At 23.8% G+C, this 17,167-nt stretch overlaps 6 protein-coding genes across 6 annotated transcripts; 3 read left to right on the forward strand and 3 right to left on the reverse strand.

Moving 5' to 3' along the window:
- Positions 1-200: 200 nt before the first annotated feature.
- On the forward strand, positions 201-3,283 carry PBANKA_1444900 (vacuolar transporter chaperone, putative; the record flags this gene model as incomplete). Its single annotated transcript, XM_034567813.1, has 2 exons — positions 201-300; positions 471-3,283. 2 exons carry the CDS (start codon positions 201-203, stop codon positions 3,281-3,283), a joined length of 2,913 nt encoding a protein of 970 aa, XP_034424273.1.
- Positions 3,284-3,772: 489 nt separating this feature from the next.
- On the reverse strand, positions 3,773-4,704 carry PBANKA_1445000 (subpellicular microtubule protein 2, putative; the record flags this gene model as incomplete). The annotated part of the gene is made up of 2 exons (XM_034567814.1): positions 3,773-3,931; positions 4,087-4,704. 2 exons carry the CDS (start codon positions 4,702-4,704, stop codon positions 3,773-3,775), a joined length of 777 nt encoding a protein of 258 aa, XP_034424274.1.
- Positions 4,705-5,918: 1,214 nt separating this feature from the next.
- PBANKA_1445100 (ATP-dependent protease subunit ClpQ, putative) lies at positions 5,919-7,073 on the reverse strand (the record flags this gene model as incomplete). Its single annotated transcript, XM_034567815.1, has 5 exons — positions 5,919-6,229; positions 6,363-6,489; positions 6,630-6,668; positions 6,813-6,896; positions 7,011-7,073. The coding sequence occupies 5 exons, from the start codon at positions 7,071-7,073 to the stop codon at positions 5,919-5,921; spliced, it is 624 nt and encodes a 207-aa protein (XP_034424275.1).
- Positions 7,074-8,129: 1,056 nt separating this feature from the next.
- Positions 8,130-9,434, reverse strand: PBANKA_1445200 (WD repeat-containing protein, putative; the record flags this gene model as incomplete). The annotated part of the gene is made up of 1 exon (XM_034567816.1): positions 8,130-9,434. One exon carries the CDS (start codon positions 9,432-9,434, stop codon positions 8,130-8,132), a length of 1,305 nt encoding a protein of 434 aa, XP_034424276.1.
- A 1,126-nt stretch (positions 9,435-10,560) lies between these two features.
- On the forward strand, positions 10,561-11,790 carry PBANKA_1445300 (sun-family protein, putative; the record flags this gene model as incomplete). Its single annotated transcript, XM_034567817.1, has 2 exons — positions 10,561-10,796; positions 10,896-11,790. The coding sequence occupies 2 exons, from the start codon at positions 10,561-10,563 to the stop codon at positions 11,788-11,790; spliced, it is 1,131 nt and encodes a 376-aa protein (XP_034424277.1).
- A 1,819-nt stretch (positions 11,791-13,609) lies between these two features.
- Positions 13,610-15,759, forward strand: PBANKA_1445400 (protein transport protein SEC13; the record flags this gene model as incomplete). The annotated part of the gene is made up of 2 exons (XM_034567819.1): positions 13,610-14,951; positions 15,038-15,759. 2 exons carry the CDS (start codon positions 13,610-13,612, stop codon positions 15,757-15,759), a joined length of 2,064 nt encoding a protein of 687 aa, XP_034424278.1.
- Positions 15,760-17,167: the final 1,408 nt, after the last annotated feature.

The following is a 17,167-nucleotide window of genomic DNA, read 5'->3' on the forward strand; positions in this document are numbered from 1 at the left end:
AAAGTTAACTATTTTACAAAAACAAAGTAAAATAAATGATTATATGTAAATACGATGGATAGGGGAATACACCATCAGGATATATTATTAAAAATGTTACGATAAATTTTGTACAAATTTAATAACATATTTTATTTATCTAATATATGATATATCTTTCTTTCGTTGTCATTTTTTTTGATTTTTGATCAATATTCATAATGAAATTTCGAAAAAAATTACATGAGGAAGCACATCCAAAATATCGAGACCATTATATTTCATATAAAGAGTTAAAGAATGTCATAAAATTGATAACAGGTAATAACATGTTTTATATATTTGTATTATATTACTTAATATATTTATTTGTTTTTGATCCATATATTAAGTTGGAGTATGTTTATATTTTTTTCCATGAGTGTGTATTTTTAAATCATACTATTGAAACAATTAAGAAATAACTTTCTACATTTTTTGGTGCACCTTAGGAAATGATACGTCTACATATACGATAAAAGAAATTACCACAAACTTTGGAAATATAAGAGCTTTAACCGGGGCAGAATATAAATCACCCGAATCTCGATTTCAAGATATTTTAAATGGAGAATTAGATAAAATTAATAAGTTTAGTGTTGTAATAATAAAACAATGGTTTAAAGAAGCTGAAATATATTATAAAGAATTAAAAAGAGGAAATGAGGAATCTATAGATATATTAAATATAGAAAAAAAATTAAATGAATTAGGTAATACACTAATATTTTTAGAAAAATATAAGCATATTAATTTTATAGGATTTCGTAAAATTACAAAAAAATTTGATAAACATAATGGTAAAACTGTTAGCTCTTCATTTTATATAAATGTTGTAATAAAAAGTTTTTTTATGACTTTTGATATAAATTTTTTAGTATATATATTATCGATATGTTATAAATATTATAGAGATATAAAAAATAAAAATAAAATTATAGAGGTTAAAGAAAATACAAAAGATGAACAATACCTTTTAAATAATAATGTGGAACATAATAAAAATGTATCAAATTCTGATAAAATTTATAATCCAATGATAATTGGAAATGATAATTTAGTTAGAAAAGATGTAAATATAAAAGAGAATAATTTATATACTAATACATTCAATACATCAGATTTATGTATGCAGACAGAAAAAAATGTCGAAAATACAAAATATATTGTAAAACTACAAAATTTAATGTCAGCTAAAATAGAAATATGTAAGCATTTTACTTTTCAATATTACGATTTAAAAGAATGTGATTTTCCTACAAATTTTAACAATTTAATAGATATAATATCAACAAATAAAATACAAAATTATTACATAACTGTATATTTTGACGATCCAATGTTAAACACTTACCATAATTATATTAATCAAAATTTACAAAATAAAAATAATGAATGTATTAGAATACGATCTTATATTTATTCAAAAGATGATGATGAAGAAAATATTAAAAAAACTACACATATCCAAAAGTTTAATTTATATGAACCCAGTCATGATGACAATGAAAAATATATCCCTCCAGAAAAATTAGTAAACAAAAATTTAGAGATAAAAACAGTAAACGATTTATATTCAGAATCTATGTATGATATGTGTAATAATGATAATATTATAAATGAAAAGGATAAATTTACAATAAATGATTCAGAATTTCCAAAAAAAAAAAATAATAACCATATAACTTCTAAAACAGATGGATCCAATTTGGTTAGCACAAATAATAGTGTTAATAATATAAAAAAATATGATAATATAACACAAAAAAATATAGAAAAATACATTTCTGAGATTAAAGAAAAGAAACTTAAAAGTTATATTAAAAGTAAATTAAATAGATTCCATTTTTATGATGAAAATGCAACAGGATATATCGACGAAAATATATCTTATTGGGCTCATAATGATAAAAGAGATATTTATAATAATGATTATAGTGATGATGAAGAAGAAGATAATTGTGTAGAGGGGGATATAAAAAGCGATACAGATGGAAATCTTAACGGTACAAATATAACTGACACTGTCAATAATTTAAATGAAAAAAAACGTATTTGGATTGGAAATGGGAATAAGAAATATTCCTATTTTGATCATGCTATTATTGATATTAGTATAAAAGAACATACTGATAAAAATATAATACTTCAATTAAATAACCTTAAAGGTGTTAAAGAAATTTGGGGATATTCTTCTTTTCTTCAAGGTATATCCTTATTTTATTCAAACCATATATCAACTTATCCACACTGGGTAGTTTATACACATACCAACCTTACAAAACCGAAAAACATTGATAATTCAAAAAAAAAAGAAAAGAAAAAAATGAAATATTACTCAGAAAATTATAATAAAGAAAATTGTGTCAGTAACGGGAGCAATGTGATGGTCTCTGAAAATATGAATAATTATACAAATGGAAATGCTCAAAAAAAAAAAAAAAAAAAACAGAAAAAAAAATCGGAATTTAACTGTGAATATAAAAAGGGTATTACATACACAGGTGCGTCTGCACGAATTGCACACCAAAGTGAAGTTATATTTAGAAATGAAATAGAGAAAAATAAGTCTTTCAATAATATATATCATAGTATTTATGATTCTAAAAAAAATATACATCCAAAATGGAATGGTAATGGTAAATACCATAACAATAATTGCAATAAAAATTACAATAATTCTGATAATAACCGAATGAAATATTCCAACGCAAATAAATGCTTCCCAGTTAATACATATACAATAGAAAATACAAATTTTTATGAGCCTCTTCTAGATTCAGAGTGTGATACGAGATGTGAAAATTTTAAGTCACATTCTGGTACCATTTTCTCCTTTTTTAAGCGTTTGTTTTTTAAAAAAAAACAAATTGTTGATAATAAAATCCCCAAAGATTCAGTAGTTCGAGTGGAGCCTAAAACATTTTTTGCTAATGAAAGAACCTTATTGCAATGGTTAAATACTAGTGTACTACTTTCAACAATTTCTATAACCCTTCTTAATTTCTCAAATTTTTATGGGTTTATCTCTGGAATTATTATGGCACCTGTTGCTATTTTTTTTATTATATATTCATTTTACATTTATTTAAAAAGAGCCAATGCACTGATTAATAAAGAACCCATAGATTACACCGACAAAATTGGCCCCGGAGTTTTAGTCGTTACATTGACATTTGCATTGTCAACAGTTGTCATACTAAATGTATACAGTCGTTTCATTGGGATTCCATATAAAGACGACTCACCAGTAAATCAAAAATGAAGCGGAAATATATTCATGAATTTTAATAAATTTAATTTAAACAAATTTGTGATATTTCAAAAAAAAACATAAACATAGTTTTATATTAACGAAGTTTAAATCGCCTCGCAATGATAACGCAATTACTATATAAAGATAAACCCCTATATAGTATATATTCGAAACAAAAAATGATATAAAAATATAAGATAAAAAAATATATACAGAAATGGAGTAAATCTTCACAATGTATCTGCGTTTAATTCGATTCATATGGCATGCATATATATATGTGTAAAAAACTGAAATGAAAATTATCTTTAACACTGTTTTAATAACCCGAAGAAAAATTATATAATTATTAATTTTATAAATATATGTAAATGGTTGTTGCATCTTGAATTAAAATCATATATATAAATATATATGATCATGTAATACATATTCATTGTTTCTTTTTTTGTCATATAATTTTAAAAAAGTTTAAAAAACAAATCACAAAAAATATGATTATCTAATATTTAGGCTATTTTTATGTTCACTTTCAACTGTTGGGCACAACCAATATTTATCTGGAGCTATGTTATCACTTCTATGAATGTCAGTAAATATGGCTTGTGCTTTGCTGCTCTTATTGGTACTGGATGCATCGTCTCTTGGAACTATTCCCTAAGAATACAAACAAATTATATGAATAGAAATATGTACACATACATGTTTATGCTGAGAAAAAAGCATGATATTTATATAAAATCATATTTATTACTACACATCACGAATATACCAAAAAAACACAAGGAATTAAATTCTTATTTATTAATTACCATTTTGGTATGAACAAACGAGTCCCTTCTGTTTTTTCTAGCATCTTGTTTTTTATAAGTCGCATATGCATCGAATTCTGAAAAGTTTTGAACAATAATATTGGAACAACCAGGCTTTCTTTCCACCATAATTTCTGTTCTACCACTTGATTTATCTGTTACCGCATATTTCGTAGAAAAATATTTATCGATTTCACTATCATTAACATGCCTAGATAATGCTCTTTTCGGTGTCAATACATGTCCTTTGTCAGAAAAAAAACATTTTGAGTCATTTAATTCTGTATCACTTACATTATTTTGTATAATGTCCTTTAATATTCCCCCATGGTTGTTTATATCATTTTTAACTCTTCTATTTCTTATATCGATATCATTTTTAATTTCTGATTGTAAACCTGCATAATTCATATCACTGCTTCTGTGCTTGCGATTGTATTTTAAAAAACATTCATCTGCTATATTTTTTTTTTCATTAGGGCAGTTATGCAAAATTTCATAAATGTTATTACCACATGAAAAATTAGTTCCATTAAATATAGATCTTTTTCTGATATCAAGATTTTTTAAATGGTCCAAACGTTCAGAACTCAATCCAGCATAATTATAATGTTCCATATTTCGAGCAAATTATATAATAATGTTCACAATTATCAAACAAATAAATGAATGGTGCGAACAAACAAGTGTACATATATATGTGTGCAGTGAAATAAAAAATAATGATAAAATACAAAAGTATAATATTTAGTTTGTAAATAAATAAATATTTATAATGGATATTATTATATACAGATGAATGAACAAATAATGATTATAATAGAACAAATGTTCATTTAAAAATATATGGATATATGATTATTACAAGCTAAAAAAAACATGCTTAATAACAATTTATAAGACAAATAATTTTTTAAGAGTTTTACATTATACATATGTATATGTTTACATGTGTATTATATATTTTTTTTGTCATTTAAATATTTTGTAGGATTTCGGCACTGTTGTTTTTTATGTATATATATCAATTTTCATTATTAAAATATAAAATCATTTGTTTACACACATAAAAGATTCTTCTGTTGTCCATTTTTTTATACCGTTGCATATTGGTGCTATTTATTTATTTTTTTTTTCTTTCATTTTTTTTATAAAAAAATCATATATATTGCCTGAACATTCAGGCGTTTATGCATTTGTAAGTATTTACATGTATATATAATAAATAAAAAAAACAATTTTTTTAAGGGATATCGTTTTTTTAAAACATATAAATGTAAATCGTATAGAAATGGCTTAAAATATGAGAAAATTCTAAGCAATAAATATAAATTTATATATAATTGACACAACAAAAAATAATATAATTTGAAAATGCTTTAAAAATATATTGTCATAAATGGTCCCTTATTACATTCTTTTGTCTTATCCTGTTGTTCATTATTTTTTTCATTTTTTTTTTGTTTGCTATAAGAGTATTTTTAGCTAGATATAAAAAAATAGCTGCACATTCAGTTCATTATTAATATGAAAAAATGTTAGACAATAACGGCTTTTAAATGATTTTTAAGGTAAACATTGTATTTTTAATGAGGGTTTATTTAAAAAAATTATAAATGAAAGTATATTGATAATTTTATATAAAAATAAAAAAAAAAAAATTTAATATGAATTTTTTTAATCAATAGCAAATGGGACAATGCCCACACCATGCCTCGCATATATATATTTTGGAGGGATGCATGAATTTATTACTACAAACATATATATTTATGCATATATATACAAATTCATTTGTTTATATATACATATGCACGATAAAAAAAATAATTCTACAATGTTTCACATATAAAGTTATGATTCGTGTGACAGCACATATCAGCTGCAATATTCATAGCTTTATAAGCAATGTCCTTAGCAGATAAATTTTCGATATCGTATAAAGCCCGTGCGGCGGCTATTGCATATGGGCCCCCCGATCCTGTGCCTAAAACATTTCCAGATGGTTCTAAAACGTCACCATTTCCGGTTACCTCCAATAAAGTGTCCTTGTCAGCCACTATTAATACTGCTTCCAAATGTCGTAAATATCTATCAGTTCTCCACAATTTGGCTAGTTCAACACAGCTTCTCAGAAGTTGATCTGCGCATCAACAAATAGAACAAAAATGTATATATATTTATGTTTATATATTAAAACTTTTATACTTTCATGAAAAAATACAAATATTTAAACGCTCCAGTTTCTTATGTATACTAAAATGAAAATTATTTACTTGGATATTCATCAATTTTTGTTTCAAATTTGTCTAATAAGGTAAAACAATCTGCTGTAGCACCTGCGAAACCCATTAAAATGTTATCTTTTAGCCTTCTTATTTTTTTTGCGTTTCCTTTAACTATCTAAAAAATTGTGAATATGTATGATACATTATGAATAAATGGAAATAATTGATATCGATAAACAAATAACTATGCGTAGTGAAAAATAAACAATGTATTATGTATATACATAATAATTTTTTCATGCAATTTGCCCAAACCATTGTTCCTTGGGAAACCATTCCATCACCGATTAAACACTATAAACGAAAAAAATAAAAATCAATGTGTAATAATACATTTAAAATGTTTTATTATAACGAGTATAAGGATATATAATTTAAATGAAACTTGAATTTTCATTATATTCGCACACTACATTATTTTCCTTAATAAAATTTTACCACTTCATTGTTTTTGCGTACGCACAATATCGTAGTTCCATGCCGCGGTATTACAATCTTTCCATTATCGGAAAAGTAGCTTCTCTATATGATTAAAAAATATATATATATGTATACTCTATGTTTGGTCCTTTGTATGAAAAAAATAAATATAGTTATGAAAAATAAGAATATATGTATTTATTTGTATGTACTAACTTGAATTGCTGTGGTTATTTGTTTTCGTGGTTTAATTATATTTGAAAGGGATTTAAAAAACATTTTTCTCTTTTTATAATAAGGCGATTAAAAAGGTAAATTTAATAACATTATTAAGACGTATTCGCGCTTAAGTGTAGAAAACACTTGTAGTGTTATGCATACAAATGCGAATTAGTATTATCCTTTTTTCTCAAAAACATTAAATTATAGAATATGCAAAGAAACAATATAACTGTAATAATAAACAATAATAAAATATAAATTAAATTACAGCAAAGCATATGGTAACATATGAATTTTTTTATGCATTAAAAGAAAAAAAAAATCGAATTAAAAAAGAAAATTCTCCATATGAATTTGGATATATTAACCTATTATATATGTATATATATTTATAATATATAATATATTATCACATAAAAAACTTTCTTTTAATAAAATATTAAATTATTAATATGTAGGTGAATATAAGGAAAAGAGAATTAATTTATTGTTTTGAACATATGCAAAGGAATAAAATTGTGAAATATCGGATGGTATGAAACTATTATTTAGGGGTTATTTGTTTTATTGTATTAAGATATTTTTTATTCATAATTTGAATTGTTCTTTTTAGTGAAAATTAAAAAATTATTGACAAACAAAATATAAATATTAAGAAACATATTTTTATTATTGAAATTTTAGCCTTATAAATCTGAGGTATCATTCCAAAAGACGAAATAAAAAAAAAAATTATAATTTATAAAATATTATGAAAAACAATATGATAAAAAAATATTGTAGCAAATTTTTAGATAATTATGGATATGTAGGATTGTTAACGGAATTCAATTTATTCTCATCTATAACATTTTTTGTAGATATGTTTGTATGTATAAGTATCACATAATTGATTTAAAAAAAATATGTAAACACATCCACACATATAAACAAAAACAAAAATAAGAATGAAAATATTAATATTTTTCAAAATGTATATATTCATACAGATATTAATGCATCCATTGTATGTAGCACCATCCTTATACAATAGTTCAAAATATTAGGTATTTCATACAATGCTTTGTATATAAGGAACTAAAAAAAATGTATTTTGACGATGACACATTGTTATTAATATATGCCATGTTGCGCAAATATAGTTGCCATATTAATCAATAAACTTTCATCGTTTTTAAAAATTTGGTTATATTCTTCTGGAATTATGGTTTCACTAATTTCATCAATAATATTTATTTTTGCATCATCTTCATATTCAAGAACTAAATTTGGCAATTCTACTAAGTAAGAAAACTGCTTATTTGATGGCACATAAAAGTCGATAATATTTTCTCCATATTTTAATGTTTTTATAGGATAACAATTATACATATCCCATATTTTTAAGCCATCTTTACCTAAAGAAATCATAAATTGATTTTTGTCATTAACATAACATTTTATTATATCATTTTTATGACCTATAAATGTAGTAAAAAATTTTAAATTAAAATATGGATGATTTTGAGAATAATTTTTTAAAAGTTTATTATCTTTAAAATTTTCATTCCTGTATGGTTTGTTATCTTGTTCATCATTCTTTATTATTTTTACATAATCGCTATTACATTTATTTATTGTTTCAAGGTTTGTTTTTTTACATTTTCTACATTCGTTGTTAGGTTCATGCTCATTTTCAAGCAAACTAGCAATTGGTATTCGGAATATTTTATTGGCTTTACATAAATATAAATGTGTATTAAATGGGTAATTTGAACATATATATGAACAATTCATTGAATATGTTTTTAATATTTGTATTGGTTGATTTGTTTTTAATCCCCAAATATATAAACTTCCATCATTAGTTAAGGAAATTAATGTAAAATATGAATCATATATATTTGGTGTTATTGGTAGAATTTGCTTTATACTTGTATTTATATCATGTTGATAAAATAACATTGGTTTAGCTGCACTTTTTTTTCTTAACATGTCATGTAAATTATATACATGAATTATATTATCATCACTATATGTATATACAACATTTAATATTTGATCAATTATTATATCTTTTATACATCCAAAATGTGCCTGAAATGAACTAGTTAATAATCCTGTTATAGAAGACCATATATATATATTTCCTGTTTTATCACCTCCAAAAATTAATTTTTCATTTTTTGTTAATTTAATTACATTTATATATACGCGTAAATGTTTTGTATATATTGCATTACTTTTTGTGGATGAATATTGCGTTATAATTTTTCTATTTGCATTTAAAATTAAAAAATTTCCATTTTTAAGCATACATATTTTTTTCTCATTATCTTTAATTGATTGTTCAAACTTATTTTCACATCTTTCATTATCTGCATTTATGCAAAGTATATCATAGTTGTCATAAATTAGCATTACTTTGTTCTGTTCCATTTTTTTGTTATTTACTTCCCTATATCACAATTTTCTGTATTACGACGTTTATGTCTCATTTATATGTATACTTAATCATGCATATCTGACCATAAGCACATATATTTATATATACAGTTATGGGATGTAAATTTTATTACATTGATATATATCTTTTATTCTTTCTTCCTCTATACAAAGATTCTCAGAAAATAATTGTTTGTATTCCTCATATGTTTTATAAGATTAAAAATGTAACTCGAAATACTTATGGACGTGTGATAATTGTTCCTAGCTCTTGATCAATAACAAAAAATATATGAATTCTAAAATATGTATATAATTTTATTCTTAAAATTTTTAGGGGGTATATTCATTTGAATACATTTTAATAAATACTTTAAAAAAAAGATAAAATAATATATGAAATACGTTCCAATTTTATATTCTATATTTTCTTCCACTTTCTTTTGTTTTTAAAAATAATTTTACATTTTTTTTTAACTATTTATAGCAGTCCAAAAAACATCACAATTTGTGGAGAAAATTATTTTTATATATATACATAATATGAGCACTAATACATATATATACTTTTTTTTCGTGGCTTAAATATACAAGCATTTATAGGTGAATATGTTTTTTATTTTTGCTAAGTATTGTAAAAAAAAAACACCAATAAATTGGTGAATTTCATAAAATGATCTTGGCTATAATTAAAAGTACACAATGATATATATTTTTTTTCTTTTTAGTTACATTCAAAAAATTGGTAATGTTTTAAGAATGCAATTCCATGCAACTTAATTTTATTCGTATTTTCATATAAGAGTGAATATATGTTATTTGCAATAAACTTAAAGGAATAAAATTTTTTAGTTTATTATATAACATTCGGAAATTAGTAAAATATTATAGAAATATTAATTATGAAAAAAATATAAAGTTTATAGGAATATTGGTATATATAAAAAACGGTATTATAAATACCCATTATTTCAGTGATTGTTATCATAGGGTTGGTATAATGTTATCTTTTAGTAAAAAAAAAAGAAAAAAGAAAAAAGAAAAAAGAAAAAAGAAAAAAGAAAAACATAAAATATAATACAATATAATAATACATTATATTACTACATATTACAATATAATGAATAGTACCAGATTGCGTCACATTGAAAATGCATTAAATAATTTTAATTTCATGTCCCCTTTGGACATTTATATGCGTTTATATTTTAAAAGTAATAACATAAAGAATAGAGATAAACCTTATATTTCAGAACATGTCTACAACATTATAAAAAATAAAACTCTTTTGGCATATATGTCTTCCCCTGTTTCATTGTACACCAATATAATAAAAACATATTTTTCATCGGATAAGTAATAATACAAATAAAGCCACTTAATATATGCATATATTTATTTAGGTATGAAACTTATCATAAATTTATAATATATATTTTTTCCGATAAATTGCAGATGGAAATACGAAATGAATAATGAGAAAATTCCTGCACATGTTAGGTACTCTTTCCCAAAGGAATTATATGACCAACTCGTAAACTGCTATGGTGAAAAAAAAAGCATTACTTTAATGTCGATTTTGAATGAAAAGGCTCCTATTTTTTTACGAGTTAATACTAATAAAATATCTAGAAATGATTTATATAAAAATTTAATGAGCAAAGGCATTAGCGTTGAAAAGTGCGTAAATTCCCCAAGTGGTTTATTATTAACAAAAAATCAAATATTAAAAAACATTCATGAATACAAAAAAGGGTATTTTGAAATTCAAGATGAAGCAAGTCAAATAGTTAGTTCAAAAATACCTGTCAATCCAGGTGATAAAGTACTTGATTATTGCGCTGGTTCAGGTGGAAAAACATTAGCTTTTTCAGGTTCTATGGAAAATACAGGGAAAATATATTTACATGATATACGAGATAGAATGTTATCACAAGCAAAAATTCGATTAAGGCGTGCTGGAATTCAAAATTATATTCTTTTAAACTCAAATCATATTTTATTAAAAAAATTATTTGGATATATGGATATCGTGGTTGTTGATGCTCCATGTACTGGTACAGGTGCATTAAGAAGAAACCCAGAAATGAAGTATAAATTTACAAATGAAAAATTGTATGAATATATGAATTTACAAAGAAAAATTTTTGAAAAGGCTTTATTTTATCTTAAAAAAAATGGTAAAATTGTATACATAACATGTAGTATATTGGATGCTGAAAATGTACATCAAGCAAAATATTTTTGTCAAAAGCACAACCTTTATTTATCTGAACCGCCATTTCATTCTTTGCCACAATCGAAATCCATGGATGGTTTTTTTTTAGCTATTTTTGAACGGAAAGAATGATCAAGTACCAGTGGGATATGAGAACAAAACTCATTATTTATGTATTACATATATGCGTTTATTATATTTAATATTTTTTTTGTAAATTAAAAAAATGGAATTACAATACAACAAAATAACGGAATAATTTAGTTCATAGTAAAGCGTTTTTTTGATTAATTTATTTTAATCATTTCACATATTTTAAAAATTCGTTTTTTAGTGTAAAATGTTAACGCCATTTCTCATTGTATCTATTCATATTTTCTGTGCTTTAGTTTCATTTTTTTTATAATTATGATATTTACAACTGTATGAATATGGGTAAACCATTTAATGTTTTGTAATTTAAATAAGTTGAATATGTATATTATGTCTAAGTCCATGTATACATATATAATATATGACGAGGTATGCTTCCAGCATTGTTTTTAGGAAGTATACATTTTTTTAAGCAGCTTATTTGCATTATTTTTTATACCAAATAACATTATAAATATTTTACAGATAAACCAAACTAAAATTAATTTATTTATCAAAAGTTTTATTGTTTTATTTTTTTAAAATGTTATTAATCAAACTACACAATGAACATTTAAAAACTTCAAAATATACATTATGATTTTTTTTTCCTTAAATAATATTTTTACAAATTACGTAAATAAATGTGATGTTTGAATGAAATATATATTATTGTTCACCCTCATTTGTTCTATTATTTTTTTTTTACGTACAATATTGTCATAATGTTTTACAGGGTTATAAGTTCAATATTTCAGGAAAATATTTTAACCATAATATTTGCAATATAATACATCAAAGGTGTCTTAGTTTTCTTTTTTGTAAAGTCATAAATATGGAAATAAAAAAAAACAAATAAATAAGAATTTCACAACCTTAAAACATTTGCAGAATTTCTTCACAATAAAGGTTTTTTAAAAACTTTAGAAATTGTACCTATTCTTGTGTATATAATATATTTTAACTAAAACATTTTTAAATAAAATATGTATGAAATTGTTTAATAATTTCGATTCATGGATTATTTTCAAATTAATGTTTTTAATTTTAGAGTTATATATATCTAATATTTTTAAGGTTAAGGCTATGCAGTAATGTATAAGGCGAATGTTTGGGAGTGCGAATATATTATGCATACCAATATGAACAATTCGTAGATGGTTGATAATAAATTAAAAAAATAATATATTTATATATTTTTAAATTTATGGGATAGAAGAAATTACATAGCATATATTATAAGGTATTATTTTATTTTTATTTGATATTTTATAAAATTATATTTTTTATTGTTTTTTTTTCTTTCTTTTTTTAGATTTAATTGTTTTTTTATATTTTTCATGTTTATTTCCTTGCTCAATTTTTGCTTGTAAGAATTCGCGGGAGTACGAATTTTTACCCTCAAGATAAACCAGAAAAATTGAAAAGTTCAATTTTTGCTCTTTGAATTTTGATGTACTTATATTTGTCATATATAGGTACATGATTACAAGCAAATTTTGTTTATTACCTTTTTGAGGAAATAAAAAATATTTATATATACTTTTATATGTTCACATACATATATACGCATCTACGTATGCATGATAAAATGTAACCAGTAAAACGCTGTCGTGACTTTTTTTCCGTTGCTAACGACACTTTTAGTATTGTATATATAAATGCATACTTACGGGACATATTTAACTATTTTCCGAATCATTAACTCGCATCTTTATGTGCTTAACTGATAAGCATATATATATTTACTATTTTATATATATTTAAGATTTTATTTATTTTTTTCTTTTGAACGCCTAAATTATTTGGGAAACTGAAGATGAGCGAATTAATTGTATTTGATTCAAATCACACCAAATCAATTAACGATTGTGAATTAGATTATTATAGCAAGAAGTTGGCAACATGTTCCAATGACAACACTGTAAAAATATTTGACGTAAGTTTGGCAAGAGAACCTGTGTGCGTAGCTGAGATAAGAGATCATACTTCTGCTGTTTGGAAGGTATGTTGGTCTCATCCAAAATATGGAAGTTTGTTAGCTAGCTGTTCTTATGATAAAAGTGTAATAATATATAAAGAAGTGAGTATAAATAAATATGATATGATATATATAAATAATGAACATAAAAGTAGTGTTAATTATATTGAATGGTCTCCATCGGAATATGGTTTACATTTAGGATGTGCATCCTTAGATGGGAATTTAAGTATAATATCTTATAATTTTAATAAAGGATCAACTGAAGGGGGTTGGTATAAAAATAGTGTAAGAGCCCATTTAAATGGTGTATCATGTTTAAGTTGGGAAAAGCCATTTAATTTGATATCAGAAAATAAAAACTTAAATGATACTAACGATGCTATAAATTCATTTAAATTAGTTTCTGGGGGATATGACAATCAAGTTATTATATGGACGTTTGACAATAATACAAAAGAGTTTCATAAAATATACCAAATGAATGATAAACCTCATAATTCATTAATAAAAGATGTTGCATGGAGGCCTAATTTAAATGATTCTACAAATATGATCGCATCTTGTTCGGATGAAAAAATAGTTATATTATGGATAGAAGATGCAAGTAATAATAAGTGGAAAAATGGGCAAATTATAAAATTGAAACATAAAGTTCATAAAATTAGTTGGTCACCAAATGGAACTATATTAGCAATAGCATGTAGCAATGAAAATTCTTATTTATATAAAGAAAACATGGAAGGCGTTTGGGAAGAAATATGTAACTTATCAGATAATGAAAAGAAAAAATTGAATGAAAGCGTTTCTAATGTTAATAATTCCGGTGCACCCTTAGAAAATACTGATAACACGAATGGATATAATAGCAATGCACCATATATGAATACAGAAGGGCAACATATGTTAAACAATAATATAAATTATTCTAATCAAATAAATAATATGCCATATGGCAATGAAATGGTAGATAATTCTAAAAATATGAATGTAAATAATCCAATGATGCAAGCGGAACAAAACATGTTAAAACATTCATCATTACAAGGCCCACCTCCAACTATACCAAATAATACATTTAAAAATAATCCATATGGTCAGGGAACTTCCCCCTTTGCTCCGCCTCTAAACCCTAATCTAATGAATCCAAATACGCCCCCTCTGAAAAACACACCATTAGGTATGTATATGGAGAACACAGTTTTGTACATGTGGAAAATACATATATCACAAAAAATTAATAAAATTCTTTTTGTTTTCTTGTAGGTTCTGTACCCCCATCACAAATAAACTCAATTGAGAAAACTCAATCTTCTGATAATCCTAATTTTCCAGGCCAACAAATACCAAACCAAATGAACAATGCATGTGGTGCATTGAAATATCCTCCGGATCAGCAAACACCACAAACGGCAGTAAATAATATTCCTAATAATAATACATATAGTTTTAACCCAATAAATAATAAGGCAAATATTCTTCCATCGCCTCCACATATGGTTGGAGCACCAAATGCCCCACCAATGGGACTACCACATCCAACATTTCAAAAAGGATCTACTGATTCATTACAATATCCAGCCCCAATTCCAAATTCTAATAATAATATGCATAATAATTCACAAATTATACCACCAAATTTTTCAAAAATACCAAACCCAATGAATCTAGGTCAATTTCCAAATATGAATGAAAATAAATCGAGTTTTAGTTCACAGCAAATTCCTGGTCCACCTCCTCCAGCATTTCCATCAGCATCTAATGAAATAAGTGGAATGAATAAAGTTGGAAATTTTCCAAATTATAATGCAAATATGATGAATAATCCAAATGTGCCTCCTCTAAAAAACATGAGTGTAAGCAATTGCCCACCAATGAATTATGGTCAAGCCCCACCACCTCCAATAAATCCAGTAAATGATCCAAATTATATGAAAACGAATATGCAGTATAATTCATATCCTAATTATAATTATCCACGTCAATGAAATGGAGCCAGAATAACATAATAAAGTGATATAAATCGGAACAGAATTATTTTACTTTTAAGTTTTTCAGTGAACATTTTTTTTATATTACCATAGAGCCATAAATAATTTTATGCTATTGCATAGGCATATAGCATATTTTAATGCTCGGGCGAACAAGGACGAATAAAAAAATATATTATATTCCTTTTTGAAGCTCCCTTATGTCTACCTTTTAAGTTATATATGTGTGTATATATGTGAACATATATGCATGTATGTATTTTTTTATATTATAATTATTATATAGAATATACTATTTGTACAAAATCCATCGACCAACTTTTTACGAACTCTTCAATATTTTTTAAACAAATAAAATTTAAAAAAAATGGATACAAGTAGAACATGTATACATAATTATATGTATTCATATTTTTACTAAAATAAAAATTCGAAAAAGCAGAAAATAATTATAGATTACATTTTAGTATTTTTTTCAATAATTTTATTTTTATATGTTAAATAAAAGGGTAAAGCATAAAATTTCAAAAGGTATAATTTTTTCGCTTTTTTTATAAATATATTTTTCATTTTTCCCTAACTAATATATATTGTGCGTCAAAAAAAAAATATTCACTTAGAAATATTTCAAGGAAATCCTTAATTTAATAATTTTGTACAATTTTTATATTATTAACCTAAGATTTTATCTGTATTTTAAAATCCTTTGTATCCTTATTTGCTCTATTTATTTAAATATTAATATATGCATATTCGTCCAAATGTGTTTACGCATACATAATTATATACAAATGAAGTAATTTTAAATTTTCAAGGAGAAAAAAATATATTATAATAATAAACTTGTTAATTATTTGTTTATAACAAAATTTGAAAAGAAAATTAAAACTTGGAATAACAAATTTTGTAAAAAATATGTAGATACATTTCCGATAATATACTTGTAATATTTTGCTTGTATAAATATTAAATACATGTAAATATATTATATAGGTTTTTTTTTCTTTTACGCCCCTTTTAATTTTTTCATTATTGATAACCTCAAAATTCAAATTCTTTGAAACTAATTTTAGATATAAATAATAAATATAAATTAATATAATTTATATTGAAATTTAAATATTTTTTTAATTTTTGGCAATTATTAATTGAACTTTTCAAAATGATGAGGAATCAATGCGTTTTTTCATAAGATATAAAATATATTTAATCTTGACCTCGTATATCATATATATGAATTCACGAGTTTAAGCATTCATCAAATTATATCACATTATAATATATATCTTGTATCATTTGTGCAATTCATATTTACACCATATGCATAAAAAAAATATGCTCCTATGGTAATCACTGGTAAGGAATTGGATTTTTAAAAAAAAACAAAACATAAATTTGCAAAAAA

This window comes from Plasmodium berghei (assembly GCF_900002375.2).
Source record: "Plasmodium berghei ANKA genome assembly, chromosome: 14".
Taxonomy (NCBI): Eukaryota; Apicomplexa; class Aconoidasida; order Haemosporida; family Plasmodiidae; genus Plasmodium; species Plasmodium berghei.